We start from the raw sequence: 26892 nt of genomic DNA, 5'->3' as shown, positions 1-26892 counted from the left end.
CTCGATGGCCTAGCGCCTGACAGGGCTCACACATGTTCAATGAATGCACGGCCACCACTCCCACCCCGACCCATGGTTTCCCTGTCCTTCCTGGGTCTCTCCCTGTCTCCTCTCATCCTGGTCAAGGGTAAGGAGCCTAGGTCAAGGGCAATGATAGAGAAGAAGAGAAAACAGAGAATAGAAAACTTAAATGTGGCCCTGGGGAAACAAATTGGGAATGGACTCTTCCATTTCTCCTGTTTTCCTTTTCATCACCCTCCTTCATCTGCTTCTTCCAAAACCTGCTTCTCAGGAACAGGGCCTAAATTACTCATTCATACCTAGCGGCTCTCTGCTAAGCGGGCCTGGGCCGATGAGACGCAGACACTGAGGGCAGGTGGGAATGGAGATGAAGGAGGACATTGCGCTGGTGACAAGGCCCCTCTCACCTCCTTCTGAGTTTGACACGCCCCCCCTAGTTCCCACGCACCAGGACCAGGGCAGGACGTGGGGGTGGGGTTGTTGAGGATCTGGGACCTCGGGGCCATGTTGCTTCTCGGGGGTGCACGTCTGTGGGAGACGTCAGCAGCCAGGAGAGAGTCCCCATCCTGCAGCCTCCCCGCTTGTCCTTTACCTAACTCTGCGTGGTCATCAGATAGACGGTGACTGCGAATAGCAGGAAAAGATTGTGCAATTGGAAACACACAAGCCTCTGTGAAAAGAGGAAATGAAACCAGTGGGCTGAGAACATATTGGGGTGAAAAAGGATCAGAAACTCAAGAACAAAGAAGAACTTCAAAAAAGCCCTGAGAAGCAAGTGGCCTTGACAAGGAGGCTCAACGGGTCTCATGGATGGGGCTCCTCAGCACACAGTGAAGACGAACCCCCAAAATAAGAGGAAGCCAGAAGGTACTCACCTTATACAACTGTGTAAAGTGTTATGGCTTTCAAATATACCCCCCTGAGGGATTTCAGGGAGAAGAGCATGCGCCCTCTGACAAAACACAGACACCAGAGCCGGCCCCAGTCCCCAGATCATTCGCCGGGACACATCGGATACCCTAGATCAAGTATCAGCTGTTCTCCTGACCCAGAAAACTGCACATCCCTTATCACCTGCTTACGGCTCTTCTGCTAGCAACGTAATGGCTCTCTTTTTACCAGTAGAGGTTTTGCTGATTGCTGGACCCCATGTGGTTCAGCAGGGGAATCATATTGACATTTATCAAGACCCTGCTATACACCAAGTATGTGTTTGGCACTTTATCTGTTTTCTCTTTAATCCTCACAATAAGCCTTTTAAGAAAATATTATAATTATCATTTTTACAAATGAGAAAACTGAGACTCAAAGAAATTCTGTGACTTGCTCAAGCTCACATAAATAGTGAGGGGTGGTCCCAAGATTTGAACCTGGGCCACAAGACTCCTTCTGTGTCTTTATGTTCTTTCTGTTGCATTAGGTCAGCAGAGGCATGGGGGAGATGCCTCCCTGCCCTCCTCCTGCATCCATGGCTGATGCTGCTAATGATCTTGGTGTTTGTTCCCTCTGATCTAGGATTATGTACGAGGCACAGGCTACATATAAAGAAGTTATGCTCCATGTTCTCAAGGAGTTTGCTTTGACATAGGTTAAAATATAATACAGCAGTAGACTAGCAATGTAAGGCTGTAAATAACACAAGTGCTAAAAAGATTCTGGTAAGCTTATAAATCATAGGAAATATATCCACCATCCTTTGTCGGAAAGCTGACCTTTTCCCTACTTTCTAATTCCTTGGATTTCTTTTCTCATTCTAGATATTACTCATTTATTCAATCAAAAAAATGTCTTCTCTGGGTCTAGGAGTACAGCATAGAACAAGACCAAGCCCCCGCTCTCAGGGAGCTTAATTTCTAGTAGGAAGACAGACAACAAACAAGCAAGTGCACACAGACATGTACATACTTCAGCTGGTCATAGCGGGATGAGACAGTAAAGCAGGGAAGATGGGTAGATTGGAGTGGAGTGTTGTTTTATGTAGGGTTGTCTGGCAAGGGACTTCTGATAAGGCGGCATTTGAACTGAACCAAGAAGGAAGAGAGAGAGGGAGCCGAGATGACATGGCCAAGGGCACCGCAGGCAGAAGGAACAGAAGGAACAGAGGCCCTGAGCAGGGGTGGCGTCGTGCTTGTGGGATGGCAGAGGCCAGCCTGACTGGAGTGCAGTAAGTGAGGGGCGAGGGTTAGAGATGGAAAGCTGGTAAGGATTTGGGCTTTTACTCTACTTGTCACTACGGGGAAGTGAGGAGACCTGTCCTGCCTCCAGATATCAAGCAGGGCTGCTGTGGACTCTCCAGTTCCCATATGCTTCTGGCTCTTCAATGGAAAGACTCCTTTTACGGAGTGGAGAGGACTGAGCAAAGGGGTGACATGGTCAGACACGTGATTTAAAATGGTCACCTGGGGTGTGGCTCCAGCACCACATGGAGATATGTAGCCCACTCTTCCTGTTTTCCAGGAGGTCCTCTTTCCTTCCCTTCTGGAATCCTTTTTGTTATGATTTCACCTGCATTTCCCCAAGCCAAGTGTATTTGGGTACAGTTGAGGGATGGGGGCACCATCCTAGAAGCAGAGCAGGGCTCTGGGTCTCTACTTAGGGATGTTGCTGGAGCCCTGCCTCCAGGGTCTCTCGTCTCACTCCTGGGGACCCAAGGGGGTCTCACGTGTACTTCTGGAACATTGCCCTGCTGCTCAGTGCTCTCAGTCCCTAGCCTGGCTGTTGGCCACAGGTTCTATCACCACTGCACATGTCACCCCTATCTGGGGACTCTGATTCCCTGCCCAGGGTACTCTAATGGTCACTATGTGTAAGTGAGGAGACCTGTCTAGGCTCCAGGTGTCAAACAGGGCTCCTGTGGACTCTCCAGTTCCCACGTGTTTCTCGTTCGTCAGTGGAAAGGCTCCTTTTATGTGGGAGAGCTCCCTCCCTGGGAATCTGTACGGGGCTCCTGGGATCCTGCACTGGAAGACAGGTGGGATTTAATGGAACCAGCTGAGCTGCACTCAGTGTCGGCCCTGGCCTCCCCACACATCTGCCCACATCAAGCTTTTGCATCGCGACTCTCTTTTCCCTTTAGGCTGTGCTCTGTCTTCATCTGGGATGCTGACCCCTATTGCAGTGCTTGAGACTGGTTAAGTGGATTTAAGGGTTTGATGACATATATCAAGGGCCAGCAAACTCTGGCCAGCCACCTATTTTTATAAAGAAAGTTTTATTGGAACACAGCCATGCCTATTCATTCATATATTGCCTTTGGCTGCTTTCACAACACAACAGCAGAGAAGAGTGGTTGCTACAGAGACCATTTGGACTGCAAAGCTGAAAATATTTACTATCTGACCCTTTACCTAAGGAGTTTGCCAACCTCTGTAATAGATTTAGATCTGCTAACTCTCACAAAGCTGAAAAGAAGATTTAAGAAGACCTCTACAAAAATATGTAAGTAATTAAATCCACAGCGGATTGACAATAGTATTAATATTGCAGTGAAAAAGAAGACAACAAGACAATGGCAGGACTGATGTTCTCCCACTCATAGTACAAACTGCTTGTCAGATAAAATAATATCCTCTAATCAGTTTTGTCAAGAAGTTGGTGGAGAGAGAGAGAGAGAGAGAAGGGCAGGGGGCAGGGGTAGGAGAGAGAAATGGATAGATAGATAGGTAAATTGTGGCTACAGGTTACATGCTCAAGTTTTAATGCTGGGGTTGCATTTTCCCCTTTAATCATCAACTTGTTTAGCACTTTTTATGGTCAAACACTGTTCTTAGGGTGTTACCAAGCCCAATTTGTATCTGCTTACCCACCTCAAAGCAGAGCCAATCTTCTGACACAAGGTTGTGCTGAAGAAATGTATAACGTTTATTGCAAGGTGTCAAACAAGAAAATGGGCAACTGATGCTCAAAAGACCTAAACTCCCCAATGGCTTTCAGGGAAAGGTTTTTAAGAGCAACATGAAGGGTGAGGGTTGCGGGATGCCTAATCAGCTCATGGACATTTTTCTGATTGGTTGGTGGTGAGGTAACTGGGTGGTATTTCAGAAGTCAACATCATCAGCCTTCTGTTTCCAGCCAGTCTGGGGTCTATGTGCTGGTGGTCAGCATGCAGTTAATGTCTTCCTCCTGGTAGGGGTTTTACTACCTGCAAAACAACTCAGAGATATGGCTCAGGATGTTACCTGTAGCCCTTGATGAGGAACTAAAGATCCTTGACTTTGTTTTATGGCTAAACTTTTTCTTGCTTGATTTCTTTCCTTTTTTTCCTCATTTTCTCACTTCTCTCATTAAATTTGCTCTTTGGAACTCATGGAAGGCCTAGGAGGCTATAGCTTTTCTACAAACAAGAGGCGGGGACATAGCGGGGGAGCGTCTATCCCTGGGAAGGCCCTGAAAGGTACTGCTTGGTTTCAAGGGTTTCACGTATGTATGTTAACTCATTTAGTTCTCAAAACAACCCTAAGAGGCAGATACTGTTATAATTGTCCCCATTTTATAGATGGAGAAACAGAGGCACAGAGAGGTTAAGTAACCTGTCCAGAGTTACACAGCTAGGAAGTGGCAGGAAGGCTTGAATCCAAGCAGTTTGACTCCAGAGTTTATGTTCTTTAATTCTACTTTATACTGCTTTTCTTGATTATGAAAACAAAGACAAAACAAACTGGAAAATGTTCAGAGAGTATAGCCTCAGTGGGTAGTAGCCCTTTTGACATGATTTGACATCTTAGCTACCAACCCTTATCCCAAACCTTGGTGCATGGTAAAAGAATTTGGAGATTACTCCTTTAAAAAAGTTCTGATTTTTAAATTTCGAGACACATGCCCAGGATGAGTCCATTAGAAAGTAGTGTGAAATAGGGCCTCAGAGGCCCATCGAGGAACCTCCTGAGGTTTCGGTGAGTTGGAAGGCATTGGTTCGCAGGTGCCACAGCTCTGAGCACCCAGGACAGCTCTCCTCTGCTAAGAGCTTGGGCTCCTAAGGAGGCTGAGGGTCTCTGGCTTGGCTCTCAAAGGAGAGTTGTCATCCTGTCCTGTCTACCCCCTCTCTGGGTGGACCTCAGACTTTTCATCTGTAAAACAAGGGAGATCAGCTAGATGGTCTCCATGAGCTTTTCAAGGGTTAAAAGTATTCTGATTCTAGATTTAATGAAATGGAGAAAATATCCATGCCATATTAATTTGTAGGGGGGAAATCCTTTACAAAGCATTATGTTTGATTTTTGCTAAAAAAATACATGTAACAGAATGAAGGTATTTGTGCTTTTCACTCTTTTGTCTTTCCCCCTCCCTCCCCCTCTGCTACTGGGGAGAGGGTCTTTTGGCAAAAATTTCACTAGGATTGTCTGTCAGGCAGGAGCTCTATTCCAAACAGCAGAAGCACTGCCATCCTTCTCCTGGAATGGAGCCAGGGATGCCCCCAGAAGGCATGACCTCAATGGGCAAAGGGTTCTCAGCAACTTCAGCCAAAAAGGGTTGAGCTGGGACCCTGAGGAAGGGAGAAGGTAGGAAAGGATGGGAGACCATTCGAGGTAGATCCTGCGTGAACTACAACGCAACACCACGAGAACAGGAAAGGAGTATTTAGAAGCCCCCTCTGCGCTTCTTTGTACTCATGACCTTCATGGAGTGAGGCAGAGCTCTGCTACTGACCTGGGTCCCTCCGGATCTCACAGAACATGACAACACATGTCCGTGACTGTTGAAAAAGGCGGCTGCCGCATGAACACTGTCTGTCTCTGCCTGGTTGGATTCTTCTGGGTGACCTTTCTTTTCCTTCATTGTGCTTTTCTGTACTTTCTAATCTTGTTACACTAGACATGTTTTTTTTTTTTTTGCGGTACGCGGGCCTCTCACTGTTGTGGCCTCTCCCGTTGCGGAGCACAGGCTCCAGACGCGCAGGCTCAGCAGCCATGGCTCATGGGCCCAGCCGCTCCGCGGCATGTGGGATCTTCCCGGACCGGGACACGAACCCGTGTCTCCTGCATCGACAGGCAGACTCTCAACCACTGCGCCACCAGGGAAGCCCTAGACATGTATTTCTTATACAACAAAAATTGTGTTAAAACATATTAAGATCTTACGGAATGTCTCTAATAGCCTAATATTATATTTTGAGAATAGACAAGTCCCTCAAGATTGGTCCATAGAGGAGGATTTGGCTCCCAGCGACTCTGAAATGGCTGGAATCCTTTATTGTGGCAAGGAAGGCTGCTTCTCAGAAGGTGCAGACATTGAAAGGGTTATTGTGCTCTCTAGAAATTTTCTGAATTGTGGGTCCCTTTTTTCCGGCCAGAATATACTCCCTCAGATGGTGATATCACACAAACTGTGGTAAAATGCTGCTCAGAATTTCTACCCATGAGCTGGGGAAAGGTAGCTGCTGGCATGAATATCATGAACTTCCCAACTTAAATAGTTTAGGGCTCTGTGAACCTGAATTAATATGCCAACAGATATGACCATTCCTGTTAATGGGCTCTCAGGAAATAGGGTGTACTCTGGAGGTTCCAAATTTCTAGATGGCTGAGGTTTATTCAGATTATTTTCATTGTCTGAACGCGTATTTTAGAAAATCAGTCTAAAGCATATCTGCCTGGTTTTTAGCCTTATTGAACTCTAAGTGGTGAACTCAATGGATTACTTCTTCCATTAGTTTCCTACAAGCTACAGGACCACTATGTTAAAGGTCTCTCTCTCTCTCTCTCTCTGTTTTTGTTTTTGTTTTTTGTTGTGTTTTGGAGCTAAGGGAAACAGTGATTGGGTAAAAGTGCACAGGTCCCAGGGAAAACACCTAGTGGTTGTTTTTAGAATGAATTTGAGAGGAGTTTGCTTTCTAGTCATTAACATCTTTGCCCTAAAAGGCAGAATCTCCCCCCCAAAAGTATTGGTTTAATTTGGTTTGTGTTAACATTGACAGGTGAGCACCAAGTGTTACCATTTTTTTTTTAAATTTCAAGTGACCAACTGAATGAACTGAGTTAATCAAAAGCAATCAGACTACCAGAGATGATTATTTTCGAGGCAGGTTTCAAGCAGCAGCTGCAGTAGCTAACACCACGTGTTCACTGAGCACTTATTGCCAGGGGCTGTTGTTCTCAGTGATGTGAGGCATCAAAGACACATAAGACAGAGCGTCTCTCACCATGAGAGGGAGGATAGGCTGCGTTAACGTGGGGAGCACATCAGGCTGGTGTGGGTGGCCTGGAGTCTGTCTCCGGCCAAGTGCTGCTGGAAGGAAGCCATTCGAATCTCCAGACATCAGTTTCCTCAGGAGAAAATGAGGCATTCAACTCAATTTCAAAAGGACCTTCAGCCTCTGAGATTCCAGAGCCGATGGGTTTTTTGGAGGAGGGAGGCCTGTGCGTGGGCACCGGGAACTGTGTCATGTGATGAGTGAGTCAGACTCAGGGCGTCAGAAAAATAACATCTTCACAGTCAACACAAGGGCATAGGCAATTAGGAAACGCACTTAGCTGACGGCTTGAGTGTCTGTTCCATTCGGAGGATATATTCCTGAAGAGGGACAGGGTGACTCATCAGACGGCTGTAACTTGATGAAGTACAGCTATCCAATTTCCTTGCTCTGATTCCAGGCAACTGAATGATCTTAATTTGGTTTCCCAAGGCAGTTTCCCCAGGCAAGAGAAGGGACAGGCTGTGGCAACTGGAAACTGACATTCTTTTGTGTGAGCAAAATTAGATCACATATGAGAAATGACTGAAATTATAAGAAGCAGCATTCAAATGCAAAGCATCCTTAGTTATATCTTCATCAGTTATGAATCATTTTCGTGCTGATTTGGTTAGCCTTTGAACCAATTTTTTTTTTTAAAGAGCTAGTAAACACTGGATGACTTGGTAAATATAGAAATTCTGTACCTGCAAAGCTGATCAGAGGTGAAAATTACTAACATTTACATAGTGCTTTACAATTTACAAAGTGCTTCTCTATACAGTATCCCAGTAGCTCTGGGAGACAGGGAATATTATTTTCCCAGTTTCTAGTTCAGGAAAGCTCTGTATTTGAGGGAGGATTTGGGCTGGCAGTCAAACCTAGGTCTTCCACTCCTAATCCAAATCATAGTGCTGCTGCTTCTGAAGCAAGTGAATGCTCTTCTGCCACCCATCCACCTGCATACACACACACACACACACACACACACCCCTTCCTATACAAGATCTGTGCTCAGTGGGACAACTGAATGAGTGGTGAGAAGCAGAGGCAGAGAAGAAACCCAAATGCCAGTCTATTCTGGAGATCGTGGAACTGCTTCTCTTTCCCTCTTCAAAAGCCACTCAAAGTGCATAGGGCCTTTCCAGATGGCTGTCCCATGGCTGGGTCAGTTCAGCTTTGCTTAGTCCCCGGCTGGGTCTTCTTGCTGCAGGTATAGAAAGTGTCCGGTCTGCTTAGGTGGAATCTCAGGGAGTGTCGGACTCCTACCTCTCTTCCCCTGAAAGTTTGGTCTGGATATTCCTGCTGAAGGTAGCTAGGGATGCTCAACCAGTGTGGCTCCCCCAGAACAGCACTGCCTGACCTAACCCACCTGGGGCTCCTGACTTCTCAGCTACTGGAGCTGCCAGTCTCAGATTACCAATGGGGAGGGATCTCAGGACCTAGGGCCCTCCGTGCACTGCAAGCCTGAGCTCTTTGCTGTGCAGAGACAGTGGCAGAGTGGGTGCTTTGTGACCAGACCCTTCCCATTCACAGAGAGAACTGGAAGACCGCACTGCCTGGCTGGGAATTTACAGAGGCTTAGGAAAAAGATGAACTGGCCCCACTTCTGCATCTCCTTTTGCTGGATTTACTTTGCTGCCTCCAGACTGAGAGGTAAGAGGCTGGTGGGCGTGTAACCATTGTTGCTCATCTGGGGCCACTTCTTTGGGTTTTAAGGTGGACCAGGAAAAAGAACAAATGTTCTAACTGCAAGGAAGTACTTCGTCTTTTTACTGACTCATACATAATCCTGTAGGGTGTGCCAGAAAAATAACTCCCATCGACCTAGAGCTTGTCCCTAGCTGATGCTAGATTATCCCCAACTCTAGTCCTTGGACTGCTGTTCTTTGCTTTGAAATATACATGACACTGAAGGTTGATCAGGTCCTTCTTTTGAGCAGCTGGAGAAACAGCAGATGGAAAATATGCTCAGAAGTTGTTTAATGACATTTTTGAAGATTATTCCAATGCTCTTCGTCCAGTAGAGGATACAGATAAAGTCCTGAATGTCACGCTCCAGATTACACTTTCTCAGATTAAGGATATGGTGAGTAACATAGTGGTAACTCTGAAATGTTTAGAATGAAACTAACAGTGCTTTCCAAAGGGGGTGTCTGAACTGGGAATTTGAGAGAAAGTGAGAACAGAGAGCTCTGTATGCAAGCTGATGGGAGAAGGGAACTCCAGGGGAAGAAAGCTTTCTACAAAATTAATTTCACTAAATTACCTAATCCTGGCCATTAACACTAACAGTCTTAGATAATCTAAAGAAAGTTGGTTACACATTACATGTTCCATCTCTATGAAATGTGCAAAATCAGCAAAAACATAGAGACAGAAAGCAGAGTAGTGATTGCCAGGGGCTGTGGGAATAGTGGGGGAATAGTGATAGACTGCTTGACGGTCATAGGCTTTCTCTTTTGGGGTGACAAAATATTCTGGAAGTAGAGAATGGTGATGGTTCCACAACACTGTGAAAAAACTGAAAGTCACTGAACTGTACACTTTAAAATGGTTAAAGTGGTGAGTTTCACATAATATAAATTTTATCCCCAGTTTTTAAAAGGTGGGTTTTTTAAAAAATTAATTTATTTATTTATTTTTGGCTGCATTGGGTCTTCGTTGCTGAGCATGGGTTTTCTCTAGTTGCCGCGAGCGGGGGCTACTCTTCGTTGCGGTGCGCAGGCTTCTCGTTGAGGTGGCTTCTCTTCTTGTGGAGCACGGGCTCTAGGCGCGCGGGCTTCAGTAGTTGTGGCTCTTGGGCTCTAGAGCGCAGGCTCAGTAGTTGTGGCGCACGGGCTTAGTTGCTCCACGGCATGTGGGATCTTCCCGGACCAGGACTCGGACCTGTGTCCCCTGTCCGGCAGGCGGATTCTTAACCACTGCGCCACCAGGGAAGCCCAAAAGCTGGTGTTTTAAGATGACTTACCTTATATAATGCTTATATGTGTTTAATTACATGAAGTTATGAAACTTCAAAGACTTTTCTTTGGTACATTATCGATGTTTGCTGACTTTTTAATTCAAAAGAATCATCGGTTGATCTATTTTCAGAGAAATTTGGGCAGTTGATCCATGCAGAGATCTGATTTAAATATTTGTCCACTTTACATTCCGAACACTAAATCACAGAAAAAAACATTTCCCTGGCAGTCAATCAAGGGGATAGACTGGAAAAATTCTCACTTACTTATTGGAAATAGACTAGTGTTCTTGGAATTCCTGTTTTAAAGATGAGTGTTCTAGAGACAAGTGCATTCAGTTGAGGTGTTGATGGGATAAAGTTATATCTGGGTTAATTGTGCAGGATGAAAGAAATCAAATTCTGACTTCCTATTTGTGGATCCGCCAAATCTGGCATGATGCATATCTCACGTGGGATCGAGACCAGTATGATGGACTGGACTCCATCAGGATCCCCAGCGACCTGGTGTGGAGGCCGGATATTGTCCTGTATAACAAGTAAGTGCAAGTCAGTAGTTTCTCAAGAATGAATTTATTGATGTAACAGAATGTAAACATAATGGAAAATGAATGTTTCAAACATGCATGAAGTTAAGTTTATTCATGCTCTTAGTCCCTGAAGTGAAGGTCATAAAACCTCAGATAATAAAACAATAGGTCATAAAATCTTAGAGTTACAGCCCCCTTTTCAGATGAGAAACTGTATTAGAAGCCGTGTTAGTTTTCTAGGGCTACTGTAACAAAGTACCACATACTGGGTGGCTTAAATGACAGAAACATTGTCTCACAGTTCTGGAGGCTAGAAGTGCAAGATAAAGGTACTGGTAAGGTTGGTTCCTTCTGAGGTCTGTGAGGAAGACTCTGTTCCCTGTCTCTTCCCTAGCTTCTCAGGTGGTTGCTGGCAATCTTCAGTTTCTTGACTTGTAGAAGCATCACACAATCTCTGCCTTCTTCTTCACATGGTGTTCTCCCTGTGTGTTGTCTGTGTCCATATTTTCCCTTGTATAAGGACACCAGTCTTGTTGAATTAGGTGTTTACACCACACCAGTATGACCTCTTCTAGACTAATTACATCTGCAATGACCTTGTTCCAAATTAGGTCACATTCTGAAGTGCCAGGGGCTAGGATTTCAACATACGAAGTGTTCACAGATGCAATTCAACCCTTAACAGTGGTGCTCCCTTGTCTAAGATCATGTATCAAAAATACATGATACGATTAAGATTAAATCAGAATGGGCCTGCTAGAAGCTGGCCTATGGAATTTGGACCTTGTATGGAGTGGAAGATGAACTATATCATAAAATCACCAGTTGGCCTTTTCCTGGTCCAAGAGCAAGGGGCCTTGGTGAGTGGGTAGGTAAGGTTTAAGTTTCTCAAATTGTAAAGTGTGCACGAATCATCTGAGGAGCTTGCTAAAATACAGATTCTGATTCAGTAGGTCTGGGGTAGAGTTTGACATTCTGCATTTCTATAAGCTCCAGATGGTAGTGCTGCTGTTGCACGGATCACACTTTGAGAAGGAACCAGATAGCGGTCTCAGTTCAGGTTCAGGTGCTCCACCTGTTGTCAAAGGGGCTCCTCTCTCTTTTTATTCTGGAACTCAAGTTTCTCAGGGTTGGGAAAGGCTCCTCTTTGAGCAGAGCCATGTGAATGAGGAGCAGCTCAGGGGGACTCTCCAGAGAGCTCAGCCCTCTACTGGACGTGAGTTTCCCTTCAAGAAGCAACTGGTAGGTTGCAGCCTGAATTTTAGTCTCAGTCCTTACTCAGAGAGCTTGTCCAAGGGTCATGACCTCATGAATCATAGCCCTGATGCTGCTGTCCATTCCCCACTCTGGAATGGCAACTCTTCCATACCCCTTCCCAAGCAAGATCACATCCAAGTGCTGGTGCTTTAGTACTCTGGTTCACACCCCCCTCAACACACACACACACACACATACACATACATAGCAGGCAAGAGAATGAGCCAGTATGTCCATTACCTTGTCCCACACACAGGGTGAAGGAGAGTAATCAGAGGATACACTTTACATAGAACACTTACAGCATTCTATAAGTTCAAAATTCTCCCTGGAGAAAAACAGACGGCTGGTTCTCCTTTTCCTCCTGCTTTGATTGACTGAAGCAGTGCCCAGCTCTTACTGAAACACTTCTTTCCGAGCTGGCATGACCTAAGTTAAGCCTACCCCAGTCCCCCTTTATCAGAGAAGCCAGTTATGCACTCATGAGCTCACACAAACCTGCTGTGGCTTTGGTAAATTGTGTGTCCGTTCTCTGTCCTTTCTCCCCCAGATCACTGGCTTTGAGAAGTGTGAGTTCTGGTCCCCTTTTCTTTCACACGCAGACCCTTTTCACCACACTGATTCATCAACTCTTTTCTTTTCCTCTGGATTGACTCTTTAGTCTTCTTTCCCCTCCTTCATGGACAGTTCTGTTTTGGATCCTCTATTTTCCTGTGTGTTCTCCTTCTCAGTAACATCAGAGTTTTACTATTCAGAGGAAACCCTAAATGGACTTATGGTTGGATGTCATTTGCATTCCTTTAAACAACTGAAATGAGAATAGAAGAGAGTTAGAGGACCAGGCAAAGGAGGGACCCCAGTCCTTTGGGGTCCCCAGGAAGGACCCTGACCCTGGTCCTTCTGGCTGAATCCCTGGACCTGCAGAATCTTCTGCTCCCTGACATAATAAAACTACTTCTCAGAAACTGGTACAGAAACTTGTAGACCACAAAATGGGCTTCCTGAGTGGTGGTAGGGAGAATAAAGAGGGGTATAAAGCAGGTGATCCAGTCATGTGTGATAAAGATAGTTTGGGCAGGAAGATGCTTAACATCTAGATTCACCATTGGTGCCTGAATCCATGGGTTAGACTTGCTGAGGATTGATCAGGATGGTCCTGGGCCTGGAAGCTATTTCATATGAGGAGCAGTCAAATTTATTGATGCTTAGTTTGGAAGAGAGAGGTCCTTAGGAAGACTTGATGGCTGTCATAGGCAATCATAGGAAAAATAAGGTAGAGAAAAAAGAGAAAATTCCTCCAGAGGACAAAACCCAAAACAATGAGTAGAAGGTAAAGGGTTTTTTAATTGCATTTTAATGCAATTTTTTAAAAAAACTAATAATTTGAATAATGAATTTTCCCAAGAGGTAGTGAGCTCTTTAACAATATAATGACTCAAGCAGATATTGGCTGTTACCAAGTCAGTAAAGGAATAAATAAATTGGGGCTCAAAGTTCTGGTGGGATTGTTTAGTATAGGTATATGGCCAATATAATGGTTAGTATAAGAGGGTGCAAGGATTCCTGACATTTTTAGGTTAGGTAAAGAGTGGATTACAGAAATTTCAGAAGTGTGTTTATTATGAGAGAGTTTTAATGGTTGGATTTTAATGGACCGGTTTAATACTTGGATTTTAGACCTAGTGAGAAATTGGGTACCCTGTTGTACTCAGAAAGATTTGTCTACAATTTAGCTTTAAGTTCTGCTTAAGTAGCTTAGAGAATTGAAAGAATGGAAAAACTGTAAGATGAGATTGGATATACATATGTCAAATTTTATCAAATTGTATACTTTAAATGTATGCAATTTATTGTATGCCAATCATACATCAATAAAACTCCTTAAAAAGAAAAAAAAAAGATGACATTGGAAATAAAGGAGGCAGAAGAGGAACAGGTTTGGAGAAAAAGATGATGAGTTTGGTGTGAGACCTGTTCAGTTTGGGAGACCAAAGCAACAGAGGAGACAACCAACAAAGAGATTGCAAAGGCAAGTTTTAAGCCTGGAAAGAAGGTCACGGCTAGAGCTATCAAAAGCCCCTTAAGCCCTTATAGAACTGCTCAAGGAGGGAAAGAAAATGGCTGAGGATAAAGTTGGAGAATTTCTTCACTGAAGAAATTTCCAGAGAACATTCAGAAGAAATGGTTAAAGGAGTAGAAGGAGAACTGAGAGAATTGCCTCATAGAAACCAAGGGAAGAAAGGATGTCTAGGAACAACTCACAGCGTGAAGTGCTTGGGAAGGGTTGACAGACTCTTAGAAGAGTCTTTAGATTTGCCCATTTGCAAGTCATGAGTGACCTTTGAAAGAGCACACTTTGAAAGCTGGGAAGAAGCCAAATTGCAAGAATACAAGCAAGATAGGGAAGTGAAAGCAGCATGCATCAATTACACTTGAGAGCGGTGTGCAGAGAGGAGAGAGGTGGGAGGGGCCTGGGAGGAAGGGAAGTTGGTAGGGAGACTTAGGAACAGAGTTGGGAGGGGATTAGAGGAGCCAGAGAGAATAAGAGAGACCAAGAGAGGTGAAATACTGAAAGAGACTTGGAAGGAAAGAGTCACAGTACAAGAAGAGAAGTTAGCCTTGAAAAGAAAGAGAGGGACTTCTTTTTTATTTATTTATTTATTTATTTATTTATTTATTTATTTATCGTTGGCTGCATTGGGTCTTCATTGTGGTGCATGGGCTTTTCATTGCCGTGGCTTCTCTTGTTGCAGAGCACGGGCTTTAGGCGCACGGGCTTCAGTAGCTGTGGCGTGCGGGCTCTAGAGAGCAGGCTCAGTAGTTGTGGCACATGGGCTTAGTTGCTCTGTGGCATGTGGGATCTTCCTGGACCAGGGCTCGAACCCGTGTTGCCTACACTGGCAGGCGGATTCTTAACCACTGCGCCACCAGGGAAGCCTGAGAGGGACTTCTTTTTGACATGGAAGGGAAGATAAGGGGGACACACGAAAGATGGAGACATTGGAGATGGGAAAAAGGGTGGATTGTGGGACTGAGTAAAGAGACAAGCCTATGTCGAGGTTCCAGGCACTGTCTGGTACCAGAAAAACTGGCTGATTCTCACTGTTCTCTCCTTCACCAGCCCACACTTCTCCAGTTCTGGGGATCTGGCTTCTTACAGCCCCTGCTGGGAAAGGTCTTTCTGCTCAAGTGCGAAGCTGAAGTCAGCTCAGTCTTTGATCAGGGGAGAATGGGACTGCCTGAAGGGCACTAAGTGTTGGAGGAAAGGGAAGGTAAGAGGAAAACAATTTAAATAATCTCTTAGGGTCATATTACTGAACGCTGCCCTCTTGACCTCCATTTTGAAATTTTGTCCCTGTAATTTTTTTCATTTTCTAGTTGGGAAAAAAGAACCCAGTTAGAGCGAAGGGAAAGAGAAGAAACTCATATGTATTGGACACTTACTATGTGTCAGGCAGTGAATTGGGGCTCTACATAGTGTGGTAGACAAAATAATTGCCCCCAGAGTGTCCCCATCCCAATCCCTGAAGTCTGTGAATATGTCACCTTACATGGCAAAAGGGACTTTGCAGGTGTAATTAAATTAAGGATTTGAGAGGAGATTACCCTGCTGGGGCCAATGGAAACAATCTTACAAGTCCTTATAAGAGAGAGGTGGGAGAGTCAGATGCCACAAAGGAAGCAGAGATCAGAGTGATGGAAGGAAGGAGCCCTAAACCAAAGAATGCAGGCAGCCTCTAGAAGCTGGAAAAGGCAAGGAAATGGACTCTCCTTTAGAGCCTCTGGAAAGAATGCAGCCCTGCCTAAACCTTGATTTTTGGATTTTTGACTTCTAAAACTGTAGAGATGCTAAATTTGTATTATTTTAAGACACTTGGTTTGTGGTAAGTTTTTACAGCAGCAATAAGAAATTAATAGATTAATTATTTACTTAATATAACATTTAAAAAAAACCTTAAGGTATTATAACCTCTACTTTTACAGGTGGGTGATAGAAATGTTACTTGCTCAAGGTTACAAAAACAGACCAAGATTTTAACCCGAATCTCTCTGTGATATTTCTGTGATGTTGTTGCTACTTTCTAAAGGAGAATGAGCCATATTGATTCGATTAACCCACTTACCTACCCACTTACCTTCCTTTGTTAAATCCTTCTTCCATGCAAGGCATTCAGTCATGTATTGAGGGGTTAGGATTTTAAGACTCAGTCTCTGACCTCAATGAACAGTCCAATAAGAAATGTATGTAAAATGTAAGCCCCTCATAACACAGAAATAAAGTGCCAGAGCCCTTCAAAGGTGAAGGGATTTCATCAGACTGTAGGGGCAGGCGAGGCTTCTCAGAGGGGTAGGCATCTGAGCTGCCTTGAAGGATGTATTAGATTTATACTTGCAGAAAGTGGGGTGGGTATTATAGATAGAAGAAAGAGTTTGAGTAAAGGAGAGACATTCACAGGATCTGTTAGGGTTTCAGCCTTGATTGGTGGTGTGTGAGTGAAGGAGACCAGTGGGAGACATCAGAGACCAGTGGGAGGCTACAGAGTGGGATGGGAGTAGATCATGGAACACCTAGGACACTGAACTTAGGATATTTGGAAGTATTTGGTCGGCCATAGGAAACCAGTGCAAGTGCTGAGCTGTAAAAAGATGTGATCAGAGAAACCAGGGAGATAAAACAAGACATTGGTCATGAAGTAATTAAATAGTAATGTCTTTAAACTCCTCCTGAGTAGCTGGGGTGAGGTTTTCAGACAGTGGGCTCCTTTGTCCTCTGGCTTCTGGTTGGGTTGGGCCAATGAGAAGCACCAGTGAGCAATTGGAGGGAGAAAAGGGAGTGAGGTTAGGGCATGTATTCCCTAGCTCTCTTCCTATAGAGCTATTATCTTTGGCTTGCTGTGTCCCTTGACAGAAAGGTATAACTCCTATCATGGTGACCCTCTTAAGCAAGTCTTTCCTTCCAGGTCTTGGTAATTGCACCTTCCCTTCACCTCTTCAGGCCCAGGAATGGTAATAGCTCTGCTGTTACTAGCCCTGGAGTGGTTGCCCTACATCTTATCCATACCTTTGTAAATAGTCCCTGCATTAAACACTCCTCAAATTATCTAATTTGAGTGGGCCATCCACTTTCTGCAGGGACCATGACTAATACAATTATTCTAGCTCCAGATAGATTCTCTCTGACCCCAAGATCTCTTACACCAAGGAAGGTAGGATGGGTGAGTTCCCATCCTCCAGTTCTCACTCACTTCTCGTATAGCTAACTATATATACTTCTAATTGTTACAGAGGGTAGGTTCAGGCATTTTCAAAATATTCATTTTGTTCTCTTCACAAGACCACGTTAAAGATCCCCTCTCTAGACCTCCATTAAAAATCGAGCGCCACAATTCAGCTGTAATGCTCTGATTAGAGTGGACCCAATCAGACCATTACAGTTAACATTGTGGTACCTAAATTTTAATAAGTAGGAAAAAACTTTTAAAACATGCCAGTTCTTTGATCTAACACACCCTCATCTAGCAATTTAACCTAAGGAAAGAGTCAGTGGATAAACGCAACAATTTGACTACAGAGATGTTCACTGCGGCATTGCTTGTAAATGTAAAAACTGGAAACAACCATAATGTTGAAAATAGGTGAATTGGTTAAATAACTATGGCACATCTCTATAATGGAATGTAATTGAATACCATTTAGTCACAAAAATAAAGTTGCAAAAGAATATGAACAGATGATCATATATGTTTTTAAATTGTCTCAATGTTTTTTTTGTAAATTAACTTTTTTATTTTTTTATTTTTTTTATTTTTTATTTTTTATTTTTTTTGCGGTATGCGGGCCTCTCACTGTTGTGGCCTCCCCCGTCGCGGAGCACAGGCTCCGGACGCGCAGGCTCCGGACGCGCAGGCTCAGCGGCCATGGCTCACGGGCCCAGCCGCTCCGCGGCATATGGGATCCTCCCAGACCGGGGCACGAACCCGTATCCCCTGCATCGGCAGGCGGACTCTCAACCACTTGCGCCACCAGGGAGGCCCAACTTTTTTATTTTGAGATAATTTTACAGAAAAGTTGCAAAGATGGTACAGAGTTCTTGTCTATTCTTCACCCAGTTTCCTTTAATGTTACATCTTATGTAACCATAGTACATTTGTCAAGACTAATACAATACTATTAACTAAACTACAGACTATTTGGACTTCACCAGTTTTTCCACTAATGTACTTTTTCTGTTCCAGAATCTAATTCAGCAAACCACATTACATTTAGCCATAATATATTTTGTAGGGAAAAAATCGTAAGGAACACTTGGAAAAATGTGCATTAAAATATTAACAGAAACATATCAGTTAAGGCTGTAAGCATTAGAAACTGACTTTGTCTACCTTGTGACAAAAGGAATTTGTTGGAAGGATATCGTACAGCTCACTGCATTAAAGGAAAAAAATCAATGACCAGGCCTTGGAAAGGGCAAACCAGGACTACTCTACAGTTCAAGACAGTGGGGAATATTGAGCTTTTTTAAAAAAATAAAAATAATTAATTGACTTTTATAGGGAGCCATCACCAGTGTGACTCTTTTTGGTCTTTGGGTCACTCTGCTTAAGATCTAAACTGCAGGGAGAGTGAATCACTTGGACCTAGCTCGGGTCACACAGCCAGCCCCTGGCCAAGGGTGGCTGAGGAACCTTGATCATTGTTTCATCTGCCTTACAATGGTCATGGAGAAAGAGTCATTCCCCAAAGTGAAACAGAAATTCTGTACCCCCAAGATGTAAGGCATAAATGTTGATAAAGCAAAAAGAAGTTATATCTAGAATAAATTATTATCTCTTAGATTATGGGTGAATAATTTTTTCTCTGTGTTTTTCAAATGTTCTACAGTAAACATGTACAACTCTTTCAACAGCAACAAAAAGTTACTTTAATATTCTTGTGCCCACAGTTAACAAAATCAGGTAAGCAGAGCCCCCTGTTAGATTTTAGCCTCGTTTACTCTTTGTCTGGCTGTTTGAATCATTATACCTGGACCAAGAGAGTGGCACTGGGAATGGAGAGGAAGGGACATAAAGCAGAGATGCTTTAAAGAAAGAATCCAAGAGAACTCGGCCCAAATTATTCACAGGAAATGGAGAAGAAGGGCAAATTAGAGTTGATTCCAGACTTTCAAGCAAGGGTGACAGAAATGGTGATCCATTGCCAAGACACTGAAATGATGGGCACAGGGCAGTGAGCTATCGAGGGTAAGGAGTTTGTTGAGTTGTCCTGGCGAGCAGCTCTCATTTTCCTCCTCTGACCTCCAGGGCTGATGATGAATCTTCTGAGCCTGTGAACACCAACGTGGTCCTGCGGTATGATGGGCTGATCACCTGGGATGCACCAGCCATCACCAAAAGCTCCTGTGTGGTGGATGTTACCTACTTCCCCTTTGATAATCAGCAGTGCAACCTGACCTTTGGTTCCTGGACCTACAATGGCAATCAGGTGGACATATTCAACGCCCTGGACAGCGGGGACCTCTCCGACTTCATCGAAGATGTGGAGTGGGAGGTGCATGGCATGCCTGCTGTGAAGAATGTGATCTCCTATGGCTGCTGCTCTGAGCCTTACCCGGATGTGACATTCACTCTCCTTCTGAAGAGGCGGTCCTCCTTCTATATTGTCAACCTCCTCATCCCATGTGTCCTCATATCTTTTCTGGCTCCCTTGAGTTTTTATCTCCCAGCAGCCTCTGGGGAAAAGGTCTCCCTGGGAGTGACCATACTGTTGGCCATGACTGTATTTCAGCTCATGGTGGCAGAGATCATGCCAGCCTCAGAAAATGTCCCTCTGATAGGTGAGTTCAAGTGTCTTACACTTTGAGTCATCACTGTGGTTAACTGGGGTTGTATCTGTTATCTTTAAACTCCTAACAATGAGGTCAACTTCAGACTCAACACAGTCTGTCACATACTTCATTTGGTGTCTTCAGTTGGCATCTCTGAAAAGAGATGTGGCTGTTGGAAACAAAGCTGGTCTTGCTGTCTCCAGGTTTACCCAAAAGAGGAATGAGAGCAAAATGGTTTAGAGCAGTGGTTCTCACAGTATGGTCTCTGGACCCACAGCATTAGCATCATTTTAGAAATGCAAATTCTCAGGGCCCACCCTAGATCTACTTAATTAGAAACTCTGGCGGTAAAGCCTGGCAAACTGCTTTTAAAAGCTTTCGAGGTGATTTCGATGAGCTTTTTGTTCAAGTCTAAAAACCACTGGCTTATAGATTAAGACCCTGATTTTGAAGTCAAAGAAATCTGCATTTGAACTCTGACTTCACCACTCATTCTTTGATCAGCCTTAAGAGAGTTACTTAATTTTTGAGTCTCTACTTCATCATCTGCAAAATATGTGTAATTGCTACCTCATTGTGCCACTGCTTAACACAGAGCCTGGCATATGGTGAGGACTGAGAGAAAAGTGACTATTATTATCACGTCACAAGGGATTTCTTCTTGGGAAGAGTGATAAACGTGATGGAAATGATGAGCTGGATTTTTAAGCCTGCCATCTACCCTTGATAGAATAATTCTCAGCCTTTACTGGGTATAGTAGGTGTGGGAGAGCTTGTTTAAAATGCAGGTTCCTACACCCAAAGAGGTTGTTTTTCTTTTTAAGCAATCTTGGGCAAGATTTGGGACTCTGAGGTGATTCTCAAGTAGAACACATTTTCAAAAATTTGCAATAATGGGCTTCCCTGGTGGCGCAGTGGTTGAGAGTCCGCCTGCCGATGCAGGGGACACGGGTTCGTGCCCCGGTCCGGGAAGATCCCACATGCTGCAGAGCGGCTGGGCCCGTGAGCCACGGCCGCTGAGCCTGCGCGTCCAGAAAAAAAAAAAAAAAAAAAAAAAAAAAAATTTGCAATAATGAAATGTCCCTCTAAGGGAAGGAGTGTAGACTGTGGCTGCCATCCCTGCTTCCCCTTTCCTTTACCTCCCTTGTTCTGAGATCCTAACACCTTTAATACCTACTTCCTGCCACCAAGGTTAACACCCAGATCAATACGTCTATCTCAATGACTTGCTGTTGTAATAGATGCTTATGAGAATCAGAAGCTAGACCTAATTTTTAGTTCTTTAATGTAATCAATGAGGAGAAATTTCAGAACACCAGGAGACTTAGAAAGCAATATAAAAGGGGTATTGTACTACCCTTTTACCCTCTCCTGTATCCAGTATTTAGACGTTACTACATTGGTTTCTCTGGAGATCTCTTCCTTGTTATGTCTCTCCCAGCAACACCTCCCCCCGCCCCCACACACATACACTCATGTACACCTTTTTGAGAAATAGACACAGAAGGTTCTCTCCTTTCTCACCACCACTAATAAAGAGGAAGACATTTATTGGAACTTTTATCACCTCTCCTGAGGCAGAAATGATTGACAGTGACAACATCTAATAATAACCCTGTTTGAGGCAAGATCAACTGACAGATCCCTGTCTCTTCTTTAGCAGTAAGATTCAAAAGCAAGCTGGATCAATTTCTGAAGAAAGATGTCTCAGAACATGTCTCAAGAATTTTACAAGCATTACTTTTTCTGTTTCTGTGATAATATGAAATTTATCTTTTTCGGAAGGGTGCACACAGATCTTGAGAACTTTATTAATAGTCACAATTTGTTATTTGTAGCACCCATGAAATAGAGTTACAATCTCATAGAAGTGTGTTGAAGTTTCCTGCATCAAGTGTAGCATTTGATCCAGGCTTTTGGCCCACAGCCTTGACAATGTTAAGAAAGATTCCATTTATTTTTTAGTTTACTCAAAGCTTTTAACAAATAATAAACAGATGATATTCATTATCAAATGCATTGTCTTCATCTGTTAAGATGATCATGTGAGTTTTTTCTTTTCCCCCATTAAGTAAGTGAATTATATTACAGTTTTCTGATGTTGAACTAAACTCTTCTTTATCATGATGAATTATCAATTAAAGACACCGTAGGATTTAGTTAGTCAATGATTTTTATAGGACTTTCTCAAATGTGTCTATAAATGAAATGGCCTTAATATTTCCTTTCTTGCTACTTTTGGAACCAAGCCTGAATTTACTTCATAAAATGAGATTTTCTAGGCAGTTTTCCCTCTTTTCTATTTTTGGAACAACTTGCATAAGATATGAGTTATCTGTTCCTTAAAAATATGGTGAAACTGGGCTTCCCTGGTGGCGCAGTGGTTGGGAGTCCGCCTGCCGATGCAGGGGACACGGGGTCGTGCCCCGGTCCGGGAAGGTCCCACGTGCCGTGCAGCGGCTGGGCCCGTGAGCCATGGCCGCTGGGCCTGTGCGTCCGGAGCCTGTGCTCTGCAGCAGGAGAGGCCACAACGATGAGAGGCCCGCGTACCACAAAAAAAAAAAAAAAAAAAAAATACGGTGAAACTCACCTGTAAAACCTTTTGGCTCTAGAGCTTTTTGGAAGGTGGGTGGATAGAGGTATTTGGTTAATTCCTATTTCTATTTAAGTGTTCTTTCTTCTTACACTAAATTTGACATCTTATATATTCGTAGAAATTTCATCTAGGTTTTCAAATGTATTATCATACAGCTATTTGTAATATTATTTTATTGTTTTCTAAATTTCTATTCTCTTATTTTTTTCTTTTGCATCCCTTTTTCTTTCTTTCTTTCTCCCACCTCTATTCCATGAGTGGCCTCATCAAAGGTTTATCAATTCTATTACACTTTTCAAAAAACTTGCTTTTGGTTTTGTTCATCTTCTAGGTTCTTTGTTCTGCATTTCAGAAATTTGTACCCTCATCTTTATTGTTTACTTCCTTAATTTTCCTTTTTCATTAATATTTGCTTTATGCAAATATGTTAAAGACTGATAGTGACACAGTGCCCCCTTTCTTCCCCAATGGTAATGAGCTTTCATATTAACAAGGTCCAAAGACAATTCTGAGAACTGACCAAGATCATTCATTGTTTACTTATTTGTTTGTTGAAAGTGGAAGTTTTTCACAACATGACCTCAGCAAAAATTTACAAACCTTTTAACTCAGGGCAAGGGACAGTGCTGAAAACTTTTCCTGTATCTTCTCAGTTAAGCCTTGTCATAGTCCTATGAGTTGGATACTAATATTATAGTCATTTTATTAAGAAGGAAGCTGAGGCTTACCAGAATTATATAACTTGCTCTAGGTCACAAGTCTAGTGAGTGACAGAGCTGGGATTTGAACCCAGTTTTATTCAAAAGTCTATAATAGTAACCATTAGTGTATACAGCTTCCTTAGAAAAGGTGTTTGTTTCTTTTTGAGCCAAACACAAGGACAGTTTTAAGCTAACTTGGTTGTTGTTATTTTCCAGGCAAATACTACATAGCCACAATGGCCTTGATCACAGCCTCCACTGCCTTGACCATTATGGTGATGAATATCCACTTCTGCGGGGCTGAGGCCCGGCCAGTGCCACACTGGGCCAGGGTAGTCATCCTGAAATACATGTCTAGGATCTTGTTTGTCTACGATGTGGGTGAGAGCTGCCTTAGCCCCCGCCAAGACAGGGAGCAGGACCACCTCACGAAGGTTTATGGCAACCTTCCAGAGGCTAATCTGAAGACAACCAGAAATAAAGACCTTCCCAGAAAGAAGGAAATGAACAAACTCTTAAAGAATGACTTGAGGTACCAGGGTGAAAACCCGCAGGATGTTGACAGTTACTGTGCACGGTACAAAGTGCTGACGAGGAATATTGAATACATTGCCAAATGCCTCAAAGACCATAAGGCCACCAATTCCAAGGGCAGCGAATGGAAAAAGGTTGCAAAAGTCATAGACCGATTCTTCATGTGGATTTTTTTTATTATGGTGTTTGTGATGACTATTTTGATCATAGCAAGAGCAGATTAGTGGGCATTTGGTATGTGGGGATAAATCAATAAAATTCCTCTGTGATCTACTCTAATGTTCTTCCAAATTAGAAATACCTATATCTATATATACACAAATATATATAAATTAGGATTTATGTTGTCTTTACTTTTTGTTTTCAACTTCAGATCAATATTATAGCTATCTGTCAGGTTAAATCAAGCAGGAGGTCCAAAATTTCAAGGGCAGGAAAATGGAGGAAATAGAGAAGGACCCCTTTTATAACCTACCAGAGTGGTAGGTGTCTGGCTTCTAGATCACACAATTATTCTCTCCTTTAGCAGTACAGATAAAAAAGCACACTACATTCCATTTAAAATTCAAAGCAAAACAAAAGAAACTCATTTTCCCCTTAGTCCCTATTAGAACATGCTTTTTAAAAAAGGAAAATAGTGATATATTCCTTAGTGTAATTTAAGTCTCACTGTTACCTTTCTCAGGCCTAGTGCATTTCAAGCCATATCTCAAATGATGGAATAAAAAATTTTGTCCCATATAAAGAAGGTCTAAGGATCAGTGACTTAATGGGGAAGAGAGTTTTCTTTGTAATGATGATGTCACATATGTTGGTTATATTTTATATAAACCTTAAAGATGAAGTCATGCCTACATTTAGTCTTGGATTTAAATAAGATCATCAGCAAATTGGGCTTATTTATTCATTCATTCAATTATTCACCAAACTTATTTTCTCCTACATATAATAAAGCTGCATGATTCACATCTGCAATGGGTGTCATAGCAAATCTTATGCATAAGTCTGACCCTTTTTGATCTTCACTACAATTCTGTGAGCTAGGTGGGCAGGTATTTCTAGTCATCCTTCTCAGAGGAAGAAGCTGTGTCAGAGGAAGGTGGGTGTAAGTGACCTACCTCCACATCCAACTAAGCGGCGTATAGAGCTGGGAAATAAACCCTTAGCACTGTGAGTTCAGGCCAGGTCTGCTAAAACCACACTACTTTTGGCCATGACAGATCATGATTTAGGATAGTTGTGACTGAGGGATTCTCATTCTTAATTCTGAATTTCTGCCCTAAATTTCTTCCTGGACTTCTCCACTTTTTTCCTACTTTCAGTCAAATGTCTTCAAATTCCCTTACTCCCATCTTGATTAAAATGATCTGAGTACTACTACCCATTCCCTAACTTCCAACTCCTCAACTATTCTTTTACCATTTAAAACAAATAAACAAATGAACGGAAGTGGAGAGAGGACAAGCATTAACCTAGAAAAGAGAGGATGATATTTGGTTTAAACATATAGACATTGTTTTCTACTCTTTTGTCTACTTATTCATAAAATATTTATTGTGTACCTACTATATACTGAGTGCTAAGTCAGCCTTGAAGGAAACAAATATAAAACATGGTTTCAACCCTCTGGTTTCTCATATGGTACTTGTAGTTCAGTAGAGGAGACAGTCAAGAAAATAGAAGAATATAGCGTAAAAGTGCTATCATAGAAGCATGGACAAAATGCCACAGGAATGATGATGATTAATCTGTTTGAGGGAAAGCTTGGGAAAGACTTTGTACAGGTGTAACATTTGAGCTGGGCTTTGAAGGATGAGTAGGTGTTTGCTAGACAGAGAAAGAAGTGAGTATTTAAAGGGATTAGAAGGAATTGGGGAAATGTAACTTAGAATCAGATGACTTTTTCTTTATTTTAATTATAGAAGTACTTTTATAAATTACAGTTGCATTTGGCAGCAAATAATAGAAAACCCAATGGACCATGACTTAAGCAGATAGAGGTTATTCATCTACACAAAAATAAATCCAGAGTTACAAACTCCAGGGATCTTCCCATCTTTCCTTTGTGTTGTTTTAAGGCACTAAATTCTAAGTTTGCAGTAGTTTGTTACAGTAGCAATAGAAAACTAATATAGTATCCAATGAGCGATTTTACATATATAACTTTTTCCATATTTTATATTATTTGTCTGAGATAGATTTGTCTATAGCCAGAGAGAGGCAGTCCTATTGAGCCATGTCAAAAATTTGGAATTTTATCCTAAAAATATTTGGTAACACAAAGGGTTTCAAGCAAGGGAGTGATAGATTCAGATTTGTTTCAGAAATAACACTGTGGTGGCAGTTAGAAGATTGTAGAGAAAAAAGAGAAGAGGCAGACAGATCTATTGGAATTTTTTTTGTTTTTACCAATTCAGGGAATTGATAATGAAGGCTTGACCCAAGACGGTGGGAATAAGAAAATGGATCACGTAGTATTTATGACCTAGACTAGACAGGACTTGGTGACCAAATGAATGTAGGGTTAGGTAGAGGGTGGCATTGAGAATGATTCTGAGCTTTCCATCTCAGACAACTGAGGCAAAGAGTAAAGGAGGACCAGGTTTTGGAGGAAAGAATTTAGGACATCTGAGTTGGAAATGCTTATGGGACATCCTGGTGGAGAAATCTAGGAAGTAGCTGAACACGTATTTGGAACTTTGGAGAAAAGTGAAAGTTTAAAAAATGTACACTCAGGTTAATTGTTAAAGTATTTATTAAATGATTTCAGTGGGTAAGACATATGTTACAAACAGTGCAAGACTCAAATGAACAGAAATGCATTCTTTGCCAGAATTCCATTAGTTTATAATCATCCTGCATCACTAAAGCAGTTACCTTGTTATGCTGTCATTTTTCCATTCACAAGTCTGCTTCCCCAAACATACTGAGGCCCTCTCTAGTCCTAAGGCCCAGAAGCTCTGTCATTATTCTCTTTTTATCCTTTGCGATAAGGATATTCTTTTATTTTCTGTGTTCAATAAAGGGTGTAGTACGAGGTTATTAGCCATTAAATGCTTATTGAAAGAATGAGTGAGTGAAAGGAAGTGCTTAAGAGGGTCCAGCAAAGTGCTAAGAAGTTTAGACTGTGAAAGAGGCCTCAACCTATACAATATACAAAAATAAATTCCAGATGAATTCAAGACTTAGATGTAAAAACAAACACAAACTGGGACTTCCCTGGTGGTTCAGTGGTTAAGAATCCGCCCGCTAATGCGGGGGACACAGGTTCGAGCCCTGGTCCGGGAAGATCCCA

General features: G+C 42.7%; 1 protein-coding gene across 1 annotated transcript; it reads left to right on the top strand.

The window, feature by feature from the left end:
* Positions 1 to 827: 827 nt before the first annotated feature.
* CHRNA9 (cholinergic receptor nicotinic alpha 9 subunit) lies at positions 828 to 23821 on the top strand. Its single transcript, XM_060091537.1, has 6 exons — positions 828 to 888; positions 8726 to 8845; positions 9133 to 9278; positions 10539 to 10693; positions 19243 to 19775; positions 23280 to 23821. The coding sequence occupies exons 1-6, from the start codon at positions 828 to 830 to the stop codon at positions 23819 to 23821; spliced, it is 1557 nt and encodes a 518-aa protein (XP_059947520.1).
* Positions 23822 to 26892: the final 3071 nt, after the last annotated feature.

The sequence above is a fragment of the Mesoplodon densirostris genome, chromosome 1 (genome assembly GCF_025265405.1).
Source record: "Mesoplodon densirostris isolate mMesDen1 chromosome 1, mMesDen1 primary haplotype, whole genome shotgun sequence".
NCBI lineage: Eukaryota > Metazoa > Chordata > Mammalia > Artiodactyla > Ziphiidae > Mesoplodon > Mesoplodon densirostris.
The sequence above is the reverse complement of the archived record's forward strand: the minus strand, read 5'-3'. Positions and strand labels throughout refer to the sequence as shown.

What these genes read in the sequence shown, in the direction of transcription:
- CHRNA9 (XM_060091537.1), top strand. Translation starts at nt 828, where the DNA reads ATGGATGGGGCTCCTCAGCACACAGTGAAGACGAACCCCCAAAATAAG. An exon ending in TTTCTCAGATTAAGGATATG is followed by an intron (nt 9,279 to 10,538) that starts GTGAGTAACATA and finishes TTAATTGTGCAG; the next exon opens with GATGAAAGAAATCAAATTCT. An exon ending in GATATTGTCCTGTATAACAA is followed by an intron (nt 10,694 to 19,242) that starts GTAAGTGCAAGT and finishes TCTGACCTCCAG; the next exon opens with GGCTGATGATGAATCTTCTG.